The sequence below is a fragment of the Eriocheir sinensis genome, chromosome 25 (genome assembly GCF_024679095.1).
Source record: "Eriocheir sinensis breed Jianghai 21 chromosome 25, ASM2467909v1, whole genome shotgun sequence".
Classification (NCBI taxonomy): domain Eukaryota; kingdom Metazoa; phylum Arthropoda; class Malacostraca; order Decapoda; family Varunidae; genus Eriocheir; species Eriocheir sinensis.
The window spans coordinates 13,800,935-13,818,434 of NC_066533.1; the positions used below are offsets into that span (position 1 = coordinate 13,800,935).

Here is a 17,500-nt window from a genome sequence, read left to right on the forward strand (position 1 = left end):
TTTTTTCTTCTTTTTTCTTGTATTTTTTTCTCTTTTTTCGTCCTTATTTTATTTTGCTATACTTACTTTTATATCTGTGTGTGTGTGTGTGTGTGTGTGTGTGTGTGTGTGTGTGTGTGTGTGTGTGCGCGCGCTAAGTTATGTACGTAATTAAAACTTTTATTAGCCATGTACGTTTTTTTTACGCGTCTATGCCGTGTACGCGTTTAGAAATCAGACACGTGTACACATTCATAAGGAACCGAGTCATGTATGCATGTATGTATGTATGTATGCATATAAAAACGTTCATGTGTGTACGGCATTCAAATTTTCATACGATGTGCACCTTTTCGAACTTATGTACACCTGTGGACGCAACCCCCCCCCCCCACACACACAAAAGAAAAGAAAGAAAAAGATCGCGTGATAGTACTTAAAAAAAAAAAAAAACATATTTCTGTTCTATAAATCCAATACGAGAAAGATTTGGTCCACGCACGAAATGTATCAAGACTGAAATATGTGAGCGAGAGGGAAAAAAAAAAGGTATGAGCGTGAGTGTGTGTGTGTGTGTGTGTGTGTGTGTGTGTGTGTGTGTGTGTGTGTGTGTGTGTGTGTATAATAATAATAATAATAATAATAATAATAATAATAATAATAATAATAATCGGTTTATTAAGAGATAGCGTGAGTGTGTGCCTGAATATTAAATTTCTTTCCTACTCACTTGACATGAAACTGACCACCTGAAATTCACCTAACGAATTACAAACACTTACACTGATTATAAGTTTGTAATACGTTTGATTCTAAGTTCGTATTGCATAAGTTTGATTCTAAGTTTCTATTACATTACAGTTATATTCTAAGTTCGTAGTATATAAATAACACTCCTGTTCTAAGTTCGTAGTACACTCACTTAACCACCTACATAAGTCGAAATTATACAACGGTTCCTATATAAGTGAGTTAAAGTTAGATAACCAATCCTTTACACAAGTACCAATAAACAAACCAAATGAACACAAAACAGGGGTAATGAACGTCTCTGAAACCAACCACATAGTAACGTGCGTATGAAGGGAAAAAAAACCACCAACAAACACATGTACACAAAAAACAAAAGAACTTCGATTCACCTTAAAGAGGAGCGAAGGTCTTGAGGCTGCAACGAAGGAAGGAAGAGGAAGAGGAGGAAGTGGGAAAAAAGAGGAAGATGGGGAAAGAAGAAAGAAAGAAGAGGAAGACAGGGAAGAAAGGAGGAAGAAGGAGAAGGAAGAGAGAAGGCAGAGGAAGAAAAATAAATAAACGAGGAAGAAGAAAGACAAGAGGACGAGGAAGAAAACGAAGACAGGAGGAAGAAAAGAGAAAAAGAAAGAAGTTAGGAGGAGGAGGAGGAGAAAAGGAGGAAGAAGAGGGAAGAGAGGAAATGGAAGGAGCAGGAATATAAAAGGAATAAGAAGGGAGATAGGAGGAAGAAAAAGGAATAAGAGGAAGAAAAAAAAGGAAGAAGAGAAAGTTAAGACAACGATGCTGTAAAGAAAGAAGTAAACAAAAAAAAAAAAACATGAGAGAGAGAGAGAGAGAGAGAGAGAGAGAGAGAGAGACGTTACCTTTACCTGCTTGAAATAATTGCTCTCAAGTCAGTCTCCTTCCACCTGGCCTCTGCCTCTCGACTCACCTGTGGAAAAAAGACACACAGCTTTAGAAGGTTTAAAGGCACCTGAGACTCACATAACGGATTACCTGTTGGCCCCAATCTCCCCTCAGGTAAATCATTGCCTTAAATTATATCCTTCCCTTTATCTGTTCTTTCAAAACTTCTATTCTTCTATTGAAATCGTACTTTATATTCGTCTAAATTATCCCCATATTCAAATTATTCTTTATCTTCCTTACAATCATTCCTCTATTCAAATTCGTTTATTCCAAATTATTTCTCTATTTAAATCTATCTATTAATTCTTTCAAATCGTTTACCTTTCATTCACTTTACCTTTCCTTCATTGCCTTCCTGTATGAATTTTCTTAACTGTATGTGACTGTTTATTTTGTCTTTGAGCAGTTAGAGACAGACTTTGGAGGAAAGAATAGATGAAAGAAATGGACACAATATGATCGGTCGGTAGAATTGTTTATTTATTTATTTATTTTTTACATCAAAGGACACGGCAAAAGGGCAACACAAAGAGTAAAAAAAAAAAAGGTCCGCTACTCGCCGCTCCCACAAAAGTAAGGAATAGCCAAAAAAGAATGTTCTAATTTAATCACTTGTTTCTTTGTTTCTCATATCAGTACTTTTATTCTCCCTTGTGTGGGTTGGTTATATTATTATTTGGTATACTTCACGTTTTAGTTTCATCTTATCTCCTTTGTTTTATTTTCATTTATTTTATTTTATTTTATAGACGAGTGTAGTTTTTTTAGGATTTTCTTTCTATTTAGGAGCAGCAAGTAGCGGGCTTTTTTTTCCCTCATTATTATTTATTTTTCGTCCTTGATCTGTCTCCTTTGCTGTAAAAAAAAAATCTCCATTATTAATTTTTTCTGAGATTCATGAACTGTATTTTCTATTTTTTTATCTTTCATTCGATTCGTTTTAAAGTTCATCCTCTGTTCTCTTCTTCTTTTCTTCTTCATCTTCTTCGTCTTCTTTTATGCAATGTCCAATCTTCACTCATCTAATATTTCCTTCTTATGAATGTACAGTCTCCATCCCTCATGCATTTTCTCCTTTGCGTTATGTATATTTTCCTAAATCCTCCAGGCAACCATTCCACTTCTTTTCCTCTTTCTCTATTCTGTTACATATATATTTTTTCGTCTTGAATTTTCTGGTTCACGAATTTTCACACTTATTAAATCTTTACATTTATTTTCCGTTTTGCTCTCTCTCTCTCTCTCTCTCTCTCTCTCTCTCTCTCTCTCTCTCTCTAACACGCAATCTATAAATATCGTTGCTATTTTTAGAAACAAGACACGCAAATAAGACAGCCATTCACCTCCCTAAAAGATATAAATTAAAGAAAGTAAAAATAAAAATAAAGAAAAATAAAGAATGCGATAATAAAAATAATGAAACAAATATAACATACTATTTTGTACCCTATAAAAAAAAACATTAAAAAGGCAAACGATAAAACAATAAAAAACAAAACCATATAATAATAATAATAATAATAATAATAATAATAACAATAATAATAATAATAATAATAAAACTGACGTCTTTCGGTCTCAAGGTGTGGGAAGAATAAAACAAGGAGGAGGAGGAGGAGGAAGAGGAGCCAAGACAGGGTGGACAGGAAATAGGGAGGAGGAGGGGGAGGAGAAGAGGGGAGGAGGGAAGAGGGGGATAGATGCGCGCGCGCGCGCGAGAGAGAGAGAGAGAGAGAGAGAGAGAGAGAGAGAGAAAAGGGGGGTGGGGTATTAGTAGGTCAGGCATGAAGGAAGACAGGCAGGAAGGCAGAGAACGAGGAGGAGGAGGAGAAGCAGAAACAGAGATATCATTATGTTATTAAGAAGAAGAATAAAAAATAAAGTTGAGGAGAAAATATTTATCAAGACGTGAATTGACTCCTTCTGACACTTATATTTTTTTCTTAGCATTGTTATTTTTGCTTCTATTCATGTGTAGTAGTAGTAGTAGTAGTAGTGGTGGTGATGGTAGTAGTAGTAGTAGTAGTAGTAGTAGTAGTAGTAGTAGTAGTAGTAGTAGTAGTAGTAGTAGTTGTAGTAGTAGTAGTAGTAGTAGTAGTAGTAGTAGTAGTAGTGCTCATTATTGTCACAGCTGCACACACACACACACACACACACACACACACACATCCATAACTCTCCTCACCTAATTTTCAAACACCTGTATCTGTACCTTAATCCCCCCCCCTCGCCCCCCCCTCCCTTTGTCATCCCCCCCCCCAAATCAGGTGTACAAAATTAACAGGTGTGGACCGCCCCTGCCCCCCCCCCCCTCCTCCTTCTCATATCCAGCACGTAGAGTTTTATTTTTGAGACAGAACACGGATGCAAAACACACACACACACACACACACACACACACACACACACACATTTTTATAGGTATCATTTCTTCTTCCTCTTCCTCTTATTCACGTCTTTTTTTTTTTTTTTTTTGCTTATTTCCTCTTTTATTCACGCTTCCTGTTCTTGCTCCGTTCGTCGACATGATTGTTACCTGTTGAGGAGGGCAGCGGATGACAGGCAGGAACCCACACATTAGAACGGTCTGTGTGTGTGTGTGTGTGTGTGTGTGTGTGTGTGTGTGTAAGGTGAGCCACGATTCCTATGTTCCTGTCTCTCTGTCTATCTATCTGTCTTCCTCTGTCACACACATACAAACATACAAACACACATAAACGTTGACATCTTTAAACACGTGCGGAAAAACAAACAAAAAAATAATCACTAAAGTACGTGGGAACAGTCTTCTTCTTTCCCTCCCTCCCTCCCTCCCTCCCTCTCTCTCTCTCTTTTCCTCCCTCCTTCTCTCCCTCTTTCTCTCCCTCCATCCGTCACTGAAGCCTCTACTCCTCCCTTTGTTGCTCCGTCACCCATTACTCTTGCCTCCACTCCCTCCCTCCTTCTCTCCCTCCCTCTCTCTCTCCCTACTTTTCCTCCACTCATACCACACACCTGCTCTCTACATAATGCACACCTGTCGCGCTCGCACACACACACACACACACACACACACACACAGACACACACACCTGAGATAACAAAGACGTAAGGCTGTTTGTGTCTGTCTGTTTTATGTTTGCATTGTCTGTCTGTCTGTATATGTTTGTTTGTTCGTCTGTTTGTGTGTCTGTCTATTTGCCTGTCTGTAATTTTTCTGTTTATAAGTTTGTATGTATGTATGTATGTATGTGTATCTCTCTCTCTCTCTCTCTCTCTCTCTCTCTCTCTTGCAGGGTTTCTCGGGTCACGTGACAGAACGGCCTTGAACTTTGTCGCTTAAAAAAAAAACAAGGGAAAGTCTCATTGCAGGGTCTCTTCCTCTTCTTCTTCTTCTTCTTCTTCTTCTTCTTCTTCTTCTTCTTCTTCTTCTTCTTTTTCTTCTTCTTCTTCTTCTTCTTCTTCTTCTTCTTCTTCTTCTTCTTCTTCTTCTTCTTCCTCCTCCTCCTTTTCACCTTCGGCATCTGTTCCCTCCCGTCATGTTTGTTTCTTAATATTCTTGATAAAAAAAACTAGAAACACGAAAATTACTATCCAGTCAGAATTAAAAAAAAAAAAGTTAAAGTATTGGTGGAGAAATGACTGACTGACTGACTAACTGACTGACTTACGGACTGTACATGTGGAAATACCCTAACGCAAAAATTATACTCCTCGACAAAAAAAAAAAAAAAAAAAACTCAATGAATCACTAGTCACACCTTCAATTAAGTAACCGGTTTCGACAGGTAATAATGACAAGTTCTTTTCTCGTTATTACAGGTAGGTGGCGTAACACTGAGAGGACCGAACTTATTGGTAAAAACTTAAAAGAAAAAAAAAAGCCAAGTAGTACAAGTCACGGTGGAAACTAAAGTCCGGGTGTTACAGCGAAGTAGTGGAGGGAAGGGAAAGTGAGCGAGCGAGCGAGTTTGTGACGAGATGAAAGGTGTGGGTGTTTGTGTGTTTGATGAAAGGATGGAAGAAAAGAGGAATGTGTAAAATAATAATGAAAAAAGCGGCGAGGGAGGAAAATACATGAAGAAAAAGAGAAACTGAGTCATGAAAAGCGGTGGATAGTGAGGGAAGAGTGAGAAAAGACAAAGAAATAAACAAAGGAATAAACAAAGGTGAGCTGGAAAATAAAGAAAAACGAGAACAATACGAAAAGGCAAAGGAGCAGAGATAATAATAATAATAATAATAATAATAATAATAATAATAATAATAATAATAATAATAATAATAAGAGGAAAGGCGAAACGAAGAAAAAAAATAAAGAACGCAAAAAAAAGACAAAGGAGAAATGAAGAAAAAAAAAGGAAGTGAGCAGAGAAAAGCAGAGAAAAAAGATACGAAGAAAATGGAAATTAACAAAAGAAGAATAAACCGAAAAATGAAACGGAGGAAAAAAAAAAGAATAAATGAAGAAAAAAAAAAGAAACTAGCGGAAAATAAAGAGTGAAAAAAGAAGACATGAAAAAATAAGAGAAAAAAAGCAGATAAGGAGGAAGATGAAATAATGAAATAAAATAATGAATAATAGAAAACTCAAAATAAAACACCCATTCACCTCACCTTCCCTTCTCCCCACCCATACCTCTTCCTCCCCCTCCTCCCCAACACACCTTACCTTCCCCAGCTATCCCCAGTGACGAGACGAGGCGAGGCAGGGACGAGCAAGACCAGGGGGAGAAGAGGGGAAGGAGGGGAGTGAGACCAGACGTGAGGAAGGCACAAGTCTGCACTCAACCCCCCCTCCTCCCTCCGCCCCCCATCCACCCGGTCAGTCAGTCAGTCCACTTCAAGTCCACTTCAACGTAATCCTGCCAGTCTTAAGTGAAGCCAAGAACCCCGGCCAAATATGAGTCCACTAATGATTAAACCTCGCCTTTTAAATACCCGTCTAATGAAGAGTGTTATTTCATCGCGGTTTTAAAGTCCGTCTGTCATGTGGGTGGGTGGTGGACGGACTGAGGTGGAGGGTGGAAGGGTGTGGGTATAGATTAGGGTAGGGCATGTGCGGGTATATAGATGAAGATGTTTAAAGGTAAGGTAAACAGGTGGGCAGGTGGTTAGGTGGAGGGGTGTGGGTGGGTGGGTAGGTGGTGAAGTGGTTTAAAGGTAAGGTAGACAGGTGGGTAGGTAGGTAAGCAGGTGTGAGGTAAGACAGGTGCAAAGGGTAGAGGTGGAAGGGATAATAGGTAAATAGGTAGGTAGGTACGTAGGTGATGAAGAGGGTGAAAGGGGAAAGGTAGGTAGATGATGTGTAAGAGAGAAAAGAGTACAGGTGTGTGTGTGTGTGTGTGTGTGTGTGTGTGTGTGTGTGTGTGTGTGTGTGTGTGTGTGTGTGTGTGTGTGTGTGTGTGTGTGTGTGTGTGTGTGTGTGTGTGTGTGTGTGTGTGTGTGTGTGTGTGTGTGTGTGTGTCCTCCACTCTTGGTTTCATCTCTTTCCTTATTCTCTTCCTCTATCATATTTCACTACTCCACCATTCTCACCGAAAATAAAGTAAGCCGGATTAGAGTTATCTTGTTTACACCATTTTACACAAACAACAACAAAAAAATAAATAACCTGAAATTACCAAATACACGTTTTCATACTCTTTCCTTCACTTTTATTAACTTGAGGTGTGGAAGTGACGAGCGTGGGAGGGACAGGTAAAAGGTGTGAGGAGAAGAATTACAGGTGAGATTAGCAGGTGAGCCGGAGATGAAAGGTAGGAAAGAAGATAAGAACAGAAGGGAGAGAATGAAAGGTAAAGAATGGAGGAGTAAGCGAGGAATGAGGAGGTGAGAACAGGATTAGTGAGAGTAAACGCCAATCCCAGGAAAAGTGAAGGTGTTGCAGGTAAGGATTAATTAAGGGAAGTGGAGACAGGTGTGCGGTAACAGGTGAGGCTTATCTCCCTCCCACACCATTCTCCTTCCCTCTGGAGAGAAAAATAATAGTGGAGGAAGAAAAATAAAGAACAGGAGGAAAAATAGGAGGAGGGGATTAAGAGGGGGAAGAAGAGGAGGAGGAGGGAGAGAAAGGAGTAAAGGAAGAAAAGGTGAGGAAAGGTCAAGAGAAGAGGGAAAAGAAGAAAATAGCAATAAAGAAAATACAACATAACTAAAATAAATAAAATAATAAAATAAAATGAAGGAAGGAATTAAAGAAGAAGAGGCAAAAGAGTGAGAGAAAAGGAGACGAAGTAAAAAAAATAAGAAAAATACCAATAAAATCAATAAATAAATAAAATAAAATAAAATCAGATAAAAAGGAAAATAAAGAAGCGGTGAAGAAAAGAAAGAAAAGAGGAAAATGAATAAAAAATAAAGAGATGAAAGGAATGAAAGAAAAGAGGAATGAGTAAAAAAATAATGATAAAAAACGACGAAGGAAGAAAATAAATGAAGAAAACGAGGAAATAAATTATGAAAAAGGGAGGAAAATGAGAGAAAAAAAGAGAGAAAAAAGAAAGAAAAAAAAGAAAATAAGGAATGAAACATAAAAAAAGTGCTTGTGAGAAAGAGGAAAAAAATAAGCGAGGAAAAGATAGAACAAGAAGAAGAAGGAGGCAAAGAAGAGAATAGACAATAAGAGAAGAGAAAATAAAGGAGAATTAAGAAAGGAGGAGAGTAAACAGGAGGAGGAAGAGAGACGCGGAGAACAGCTGTGTGTCGCGGCGTCTGTCTGTCTGTCTGTCTGTTAAATGGTTACACACAGCACATCTTGTCTCTTAGGTATGAAGGGCGTTCTGTCTCGTCTCCTTCCCCTCATTCCTCTCCCCCTTCCCCCCTTTCCTCCCTTTCTCCCTTTCCCCACTAATTCTTCCCTTCTTCTGACCCCATTTTCGCTCCTTCTTCATTTCTCTCAATTCAGGATTCTCTTTTTATTTCTCCGTTTCTCTCTGTTTGCCTCTCTCTCTCTCTCTCTCTCTCTCTCTCTCTCTCTCTCTCTCTCTCTCTCTCTCTCTCTCTCTCTCTCTTCATTGTATAACTTTTTCCTCCATTTCTTTTCTTTTTTTCACTTCCCTTTTTCATGTTTTTTCCTTTCATCTCCTTCCTCCCTTTCTCTTTTTCTCCTTTCTTTCATGGTTTCTCTGTATTTATTTCCTTGTTTATCTCCTCTCATCATTTATCTCTTCTTCCTTCCTTCTCTCCATGTTGTTCTCCTTTTTCTCTTCCTCTTTCCTTCATTCCTTTCCCTCCTTTCTCTTTTTCTCCTTTCTTTCATGGTTTCTCTGTATTTCTTTCCTTGTTTTTCTCGGTTAATCATTTATCTTTCCTCCCTTCCTTCCTTCCTTCCTTCTCTCCATGCTATCCTTCTTTCCTCTTTCTCTCTCCTTCATTCCTTTCCCTCCTCCTTCTAACTCCTTCCTTTCTCCCCTCCTTCCCATCATGCTGTCCTCCTTTCCTCTTCCTCTCTGCTTCCTTTCCTTTTTCTGCTCCTCGACCTCCTCCTCCTCCTCCTCCTCCTCCTCCTTCTCCTCCTCCTCCTCTTCCGGCCTCGTAGACGTAACCCAGAAATTTGAGGAACCGGTGAAAGTGCTTTTTTTTTTTTAATGAGAAGCTGAGGCGAGGGAGATGAAACGGGCCGATAAGGGACAGTTGAAGGACCTAAAAAAAAAAAGCGAGATAAAACCCAATGGACAAGGAGATAGAGAGAGAGAGAGAGAGAGATAGACGACGTGATTGAGCAATGCGATAACCCACACGAGGAGGAGGAGGAGGAGGAGGAGGAGGAGGACGAGGAGGATAAAGCAAGATGAGGTAATAGAATGATAATGATAATGATAAAAATAATAAGAGAAAGAAAATAAAAAAAGGAGACAACAAGGGAATGAGACAAACGGTGCAAGTGACACATTTTACACACGCACACACGCACACACACACACACACACACACACACACACACACACACTCAGACAACCACCTGTGGACTTTAAAAACTGAATGGCGTAGGAGGACGAGGAGGAGGAGGAGGAGGAGGAGGAGCAGGAGGAGGAGGAGGCGGGTGAGGAGAAGTGGGACAGATGGAGATGGCTAGAGTGAAAGGCAAATAAATGTACTTTAGAAGGTGCTTATTACAGGATAAGGTCGTGATAAGGGCTTGATAAGGATGAGGCAGAAAGGGCTGAGGTGTGTGTGTGTGTGTGTGTGTGTGTGTGTGTGTGTGTGTGTGTGTGTGTGTGTGTGTGTGTGTGTGTGTGTGTGTGTGTAATCTTCTTCCTCGTTCACTTAGATAGGAGGAGTAAAAAAAAAATACATAAGCCGGAATGAGGTCACCAATAAGAGCTGATGAAGAGGAAAACAACATCAACAACAACAACAGCAACAACAACAACAACAACAGGAGGAAAAAGATAAATGAAAATGAGGACGATAAGGAACAAAAAAAAAAAAAAAAAAAATCAACACAAACTCACAAACCAAACGAAGTAAACAAGAACTAACACAACGATAAACAAACAAACACAAAAAATCACTCGACAGCAAACTTGAATGAACTTAAAATTGAAAAAGAATAAAGTCCAGTACGAGAATCAAATCAATGAAATCAAAACCCTAATCACCTTGACTTAAATTCTAGTGTGACATTAATGACGGACATCAATTAATTCTGACATGACGCTTATTAAAACAAAATCATTCAGTTCCACCAAAAATAAAATAAAATCTGGAGGTACTCAAAATTCTTACCGATACTTAAAAAAAAAAACTATTACTATTTTTTTTACGAATAGAAATAAAAAAAAAATGATATAAACAAACACAATTTTTCTTTAATATTCTTTAATTTCTAGTTTTCTTTTCTCCCTCTCTTTTTCACTCTCCTTTCTTCCTCTTACTTTTTTTCTCTTTTGCATTTCCTTTCTCTCCTTTATCTTTCTTTCTCTTTTCACATTCTTTTCTCTCTTTTATTTTTCTTTAATATTCTTTCCTTTTTCGTTTTCTTTTCTCTCTCTCTTTTCATTTTCTTTCTTTCTCTTACTTTTTTACTCATTTACATTTGCTTTCTCTCCTTCATCTTTCCTTCTCTTTTACATTCCCATCTCTCTTTTACTCTCCTTTCTCTCTCTCCTCACTTTTAATCTCCCTCTTTTACTCCCCTTTCTCTCCCTTATCTTTCTTTATCTTTTATATTTCCATCTCTCTTTTACTCTTCTTTCTCTCTCTCTTTCTTCAATTTTTACCTCCCTCTCTTACTTTCCTTTCTCTCCTTTCCTTTCTCTTTATATTCCTTTCTCTCTCTTATTTCTCCTTCCCTCTCTTCACTTTTATCTCTCTCTCCTTTACTTTACTTTCTCGCTCTTTTAACTCTCTTTCCCTTTTACAAGCTTTCTTCTTTCTCTCTTCTAATGTCGGTCACTTTTTTACGTCACGAGCGATTTATGGATGAAGATAACGAAGAGAAAATTAAGTGGGAGCTTCTGCAATGAGGGAAGAGGAGGAGGAGGAGGAGGAGGAGGAGGAGGAAGAGAAGGGAAATGAATGTTCTCTTTCATAGGGCACGGAATGAGAAAGCGTCAAGGGAGGAGCGTAAAAAAGAAGAGAAAAAATAGGAAGAGGAAAAGAGGGAAGAAAAAGAGAAGAGTAAATTATTAACGAAATAAGAGAAAAAGAAGGAAGGAAGAGGAAGAAGGAATAAAGTGAAAAAAAGAAAGAGGAAAAGAAGGAAGGAAGAGGAAAAATGAGTAAACTAATAAAGAAGAAAGAGAAAAAAGGTAAGGAAGAAGAGGAAGAGGAAAAGAGGAGGAAAAAGGAAGAGGAAAGGAGAAGGGAAGATGAGGGAAAAAGGAGGGAAAATGAGGAGAGGGAGGGAGAAAAGGAGGAAAATGAGAAGAAATGAGTTTGTGATAATAAAGGAAGCAACGACGGAGGACGAGGAAGAGGTGGAGGAGGAGGACGAAGAGGAAGAGGAGGAAGAGGAGGAGGAGGAGGAGGAGGAAAATTGTCTGAGAGCAAATAACATACTCTTATGAATCATGGTACAAACACACACACACACACACACACACACACACACACACACACACACACACTGAAAATAATTAATCAACAAATCAAAACAAAGAAAAAGAACATCACAAAAAAAATATAAACAAGATAAACAATGAGAGAGAGAGAGAGAGAGAGAGAGAGAGAGAGAGAGAGAGAGAGAGAGAGAGAGAGAGAGAGAGAGAGAGAGAGAGGAATCATCTGTCATTCCCCTTTTATTCCTCCTCCTCCTCCTCCTCCTCCTCTTCCTCCTCCAAACACCATTACGAGGCCTTTGCCAGGTAGGAAGGCAATTAACACCAGGTAATTGTTCAGGTGAGTCGGCCCCGGGCACTCACCTCAGAGGACAGGTGAAGAGGTGCGAGGAGAGTGGAAGGGATAGAGGGAGGAAAGGGAGAGAAGGGAGGGAGGTAGGATTGAAGGCAAGGAGGTAAGGGGGGAAACAGAAGAGAGAAGGGAGGAGGAGAAGAAAAGGGAGGAAGTGAAGAGAAGCGAGGAAGGGAAGAGAAGGGAGGAAGGGAAGAGAAGAGAGGAAGAGAAGGGAGGAAGGGAAGAGAAGGGAGGACGGGAAGAGAAGGGAGGAAAGGAATAGAAGGGAGGAAGAGAAGGGAGGAGGAGAAGACAAAATGAAAGACAATGCAAAGGGTAGATGAGGTGTGTGTGTGTGTGTGTGTGTGTGTGTGTGTGTGTGTGTGTGTGTGTGTGTGTGTGTGTGTGTGTGTGTGTGTGTGTGTGTGTGTGTGTGTGTGTGTGTGTGTGTGTGTGTGAACTGAATATTAATGATGAACTTGAACAAAAAGAAAAAAAATGAAAAAAATATCAACTCCAATTTATAAATAAAGAATAAAAAAAAAAAAAAATTAAGATACGAGGAGAAAATGTAACAGAAGACAAACAACAACAACAAAAAAAAAACAAGACAAACAAAATCAATAAAAGTGAAGGGAATAAATAATCAGACAAACAAATAAACAAGAAAAAAAAAACGAGGTGAAAGATGAGCATTGAAAGTGTGCAGAGATCTCGTTTGAAGCACACACACACACACACACACACACACACACACACACACACACACACACACACACACACACACACACACTCTCTCTCTCTCTCTCTCTCTCTCTCTCTCTCTCTCTCTCTCTCTCTCTCTCTCTCTCTCTCTTTATTAATTCATGTTCGTGTTTTGGTTGCAAGAGAAGGAAGAGGAAGAGAATGAAGAAGAAGAAGAAGAAGAAGAAGAAGAAGAAGAAGAAGAAGAAGAAGAAGAAGAAGAAGAAGAAGAAGAAGAAGAAGAAGAAGAAGAAGAGGAGAAGGTAGAAGGGATTAGTTGGTTTCTTTATTCATTTATTTATGCTTTTGTTAATGTTGTTGTTGAATTTTGTTTTTTATTGAGTTTTTATTTATTTTAGTTCTTTTTTTTCCTTCTTCTTCGATTCTACCTCTCTCTCTTCTAGCCTTCAACATCTATTCCCTTTCTTCTCTCTCTCTTTATTTCTTTCGGTCTCCCCTTTCTTCCCCATTTACCATAGATAGCCCCGCCCTTCCTTTCTTCCCTTCCCCTTCCATTCCACTTCCAATCCCTCCCCTTCCCTTCCCCTCTCTAAATAACTCCAGATCTCTTTCACCACTAAATATCTCCTCCCCTTCCCCTTTCCCTTCCAATCCCTCCCCTTCCCCCTCCCTTCCCTTCTCTTCCCCTCCCTCAACTTCCCTTCCCTTCCCCTCTCTAAATAACTCCAGATCTCTTTCACCACTAAATATCTCCACCTCCTTTCCTTCCCTTTCCTTCCTTCCTTCTCTTCCCTCCCTTCCCTCTCCCTTCCTTCCTTCCCTTCCCTTCCTTCCTTCCCCTCTCTAAATAACTCCAGATCTCGTTCACTTCCATATATCTCCTCCCCTTCCCTTCCCTTCCCTTCTCTTCCCTTCCCCTCTCTAAATATCTTCAGATCTCTTTCACCCCCATATATCTCCTCCCCTTCCCCTTCCACTTTCCCTTCTTCCCCTTCCCCTTCCCTTTCCCTTTTCCCACTTTCACACAGCCCCTCCACCTTCCCCCTCCTCACCACATCCTTCTCCTTCATCACTTTTATTCATCTCTGTTTTCTCTCTTTTCTTTCTTCCATCTTCCTTGTTTTCATCTTTACACAGGTTATTCAGCATCACTTTTATTTTTATTTTTATTTTTGTCCTTCTTTCTCCACCTTCCTTCTCTCCTTATCTAAGCTTCCATCACTAATAAAGATAAGTTGAGAGGAAAAAAAATATTTGAAAGGAAACTTAAGATTCAGTGAGTGAGTGAGTGAATGAGTTGTCTTTGATTTCCTTTTATTCACTTTCTACTTCCTTGTGGCAGTGGTGAGTGTGTGAGTAAGTGAGTGAGTGAGATAGTGAGAGAATGAGTGAGTAAGAGTGAGATAGTTCCCTCTGTTTTCCTTTCATTCACTTTTCTTCATGGCAGTGGTTGGTGAGTGAGTGTGTGAGTGAGTGAGTGAGGGAGTGAGTGAGGGAGGGAGGGAGTTGGCGGCTGGTGGGTTGCAGTAAGGGAAACGAAAGTGAAGCATCAGGTTGAGTCGCCTCCTCCATAAAATTAAGTTCTCGTGCGATAAGGTGATGCTAAAAAGGCAAGCTACAAGGGACGTTTTACTTTCTTCAGCCTCGTTTTGCTCCTCTGTTATCTTTATTTCTTCTTCTTTTTGTTCTTCCTCTTTTATTTTCTTTCTCCTATACTATTTTCTTCTTTTACTTAATATTTTGTTTACACTTTTTGCTTCTTCCTTTCTTCAGCCTTGTTTAGCTTCCCTCTTGTCTTTATTTCCTCTTTTTTTTTTGTTTTCTTCCTCTTCTCATTTTCTTCATTTCATTTTTCTATATTATTTTCTTCTTTTATTTCTTTTTTTTACACTTTTTCCTTCTTCCTTTTTTCAGTCTTCTTTAGCTTCCCTCTTGTCTTTATTCCTTCTCCTTTTTGTCTTCTTTTTCTTCTTTATTTCATTCTACTATATAATTTTCTTCTTTTGCTTATTTTTTTTTACACATTTTTGCGTTTTGCTTTCCTTCCGTTAACTTTATTTATTTTTTTCCTCTCCTTTTCCTTTATTTCATTCTACTAAATTATTCTCTTCTTTCCCTTGACTAATTACACTTTTTCTTTTCATATTTATTTCTTGTTCTTGCTCCTGTCCTTGTTTTTATTTATTTTTATTTATCATCCTTTTTTTAATTCTAGTTTTCTTTACACCTAGTCAATATTCAGTTTTTTGTTTTGTTTTCTTTTTTGTTCTGATCTCCCTCATCTTTCTCTTTCTCCTTCTCTTTCATTTCTGTCCCTCATATTCTTTAAAAGTGTTCTCCCTTTATTTTCTTTTTTCCCCTCATTATTATTTGTTTTCTTTCTCCTCTTCATCCTCTTCCTCTTCTTCCTCTGAGCCGTTCATCTTTGTTTTTCGTCTCTCTCACACACACATTGTTCCTTTCCCTTCATGGTTGCTCTACATAGATATTCTGAAAGCCTTATATTTTCTTTCTTTTAGACTAGATGCAAAACGACACCACTTTTTTTACGTTCATCTCACGCTTCACGCAACTTCATTTGTCTAGCTTTTGCCCATTTTCTGTCACTGAGTCTTCGTTTTCTTCCATGAGTCACTTCGGTATTTTGGTAAAGGTTCTTCCCTGCCTCCCACGCTTGACGGACCAGCCATTGATCACTTCACAATTTATATTCAACGTAGCTTAGTGTCCTTTTCCTTTTATCAAGATGTTCCCGCACTTAAAATTATGGTGTACTGATAGAACAAGAATAGGGCTAAATGTACTTCACTATAAATTACAGAATATTGACGTAGTGATATTCAAATACTTACACTTAACGACTTACTCCTGATGATGTTTACCAGCCTGTCCTTGCACTTAAAACACCACTATACTTATAAAAAAAAATGTATTACTAAATTTTCAACACTTTGCTACATCTCATTAGACAGTAAACGCAGAGCTACACCGAATTATGTACACCCGGTATTGTTCACCAAGTTGTTTATGTATCCTTGAACTATTGTTGTACTTATAAATAACTATATGATGAAGGTATAGTTCTTTTCTTTCACTCTTTACTGCGGCCTCATAGGAGCAGTGATTTACGGGATTTTTTTTCATTATTGTTTTTTTGTTTTATTGTTTTTTCCCCTTGAGCTGTTTCCTTTACTGTAAAAAGAAAAAAAAATCTACTCCTTTAGCAATATTCAAACACCTACACCGAATAACTTACACCCAATATTGCTTCTCTATTTGTTCCTTCACTTAAAATATTGTTGTGTTTATAAAAGAAAGCGATATTACCCTGCCGACGTCTGTGAGCTTCGGTAATTTTCCGTTTTTTGTAGTTCGATATTTCTCCATTTTCTTTTTTTTCTTTTTTTTTTTGCTCGGTAATAAGAACAAAAGTGCTGCTCTGCGAGGCCTATTTATACCGCAACGACACTTTCTATGCTTAATCTCTCTCTCTCTCTCTCTCTCTCTCTCTCTCTCTCTCTCTCTCTCTCTCTCTCTCTCTCTCTCGGGAAGCCACACAATAACGCCCACGCGCCCTGAACAACGTGCGGAGAGGAAGGCAGGGAAGCCGGAGACAGCCAGCGACGCAAGACAAATGGTTACACCCACACAAACAAATAATGAATAAATAAATGGAAGAGAGGCGCAGGGGAAGGTGAAGGGAGAGGGTGAGAGGGGTGGAAGGGAAGTGATAACGAGCACAGGAGAGACGGAGGAATGAAGGACAGGAGGGAATGAGGGAAGGGAAAAGAGAATTGCCATGAGACTGGAAAGGCCTTGGAAGTGGTGATGAAGAGGAACGATGAGTAAAGGAATATAAAATAGAGTATATGTGGCGTGTTGTCCTTTTTTCTGTCTTCCTCTTATGATTTACCTGCCACTGAAGATCCCTTGTTGAACGCAGGACCATACAGGGCCATGCTAGCCCCCAGCTCCTCCAGGGTGGCGGCGCGGCCCTCACGCGCCCTTCGCCATGCCCGGGGAGGCGCGGCGCGGGGAGGGTACTGTCCACACACGGGCGCGGCGGGTCCCAAGGCCCTGACTCCTGAGGTCCAAGAAGTTTAGCAGGTGCAGGGGCGCGGCTTGTTCTCGCCGTGCCTCAGGGACCCCGGGTGCCACGACCCTACCCTAAAGGGCACCATCGCGCCGCCCTCAGGGGCCGCTGAGCTGCGTTGTGGTGTGGCAACGGCCGCGGCCCTGGAGGTGTGGGTCAGGTCTGGGCCGGGCGGGGCAACACAGGTGAAGGTGAAGGTGGCCGCGTGGCGCCGGGCCAGGTGGTGCCAGGTGAGACTGAGGACCCAAGACCTGCGACTCACGGTGACTCACTCTGCCGCGCCGCGCTCCTCCGACCTCACGCCGCCGCTCGCCAGCAGCCTAACGCACACACTGCTTCTGATTCCAAGGAATTCCAGCCCTTCCAGTGGGAATCACGCGTACCTCTCTTACGTAATCGGCTCGCGGCGTCCCGCGGGCCAGGAAGCCACACCGGGCGCCGCAGTGCCGCTGGGCGCGTGTCCCTCTGGCCCGGAGCCAGGCGCGGCGGCCTCGGGGCGTGACGGACGGCCGCCGGGGCTGCAGCAACGACACCTGTGTCACTTTTCCCCGCAGGAGTGAAAAATGCAACACGGTCGGAAGCGTGGGTGGGCGGCGGCGGGAGTCTCGCCCCTGTGGCGGGGCGGCGAAGGGCGGGCGGTGGGCAGGGCGGCCGCCCCTCGCGGCGGAGGCTGAGGCCCCACAAGTGTTCCCGTTGTCAACTAAGCAGACGAGTCAACAAACATCTTTACTAAATTCTTTGATA

At 40.4% G+C, this 17,500-nt stretch overlaps 1 protein-coding gene across 1 annotated transcript in view; it reads right to left on the reverse strand.

The window, feature by feature from the left end:
* The window catches only part of LOC127003430 (probable nuclear hormone receptor HR3), a 122,024-nt gene extending 104,869 nt beyond the window's left edge, over positions 1–17,155 (reverse strand). Inside the window, exon 1 of the mRNA XM_050870125.1 lies at positions 16,577–17,155. Within this exon, the coding sequence (XP_050726082.1) occupies positions 16,577–16,622 (46 nt within the window). The 5' untranslated portion in view covers positions 16,623–17,155. The remainder of the gene's footprint in view (positions 1–16,576) is intronic.
* Positions 17,156–17,500: the final 345 nt, after the last annotated feature.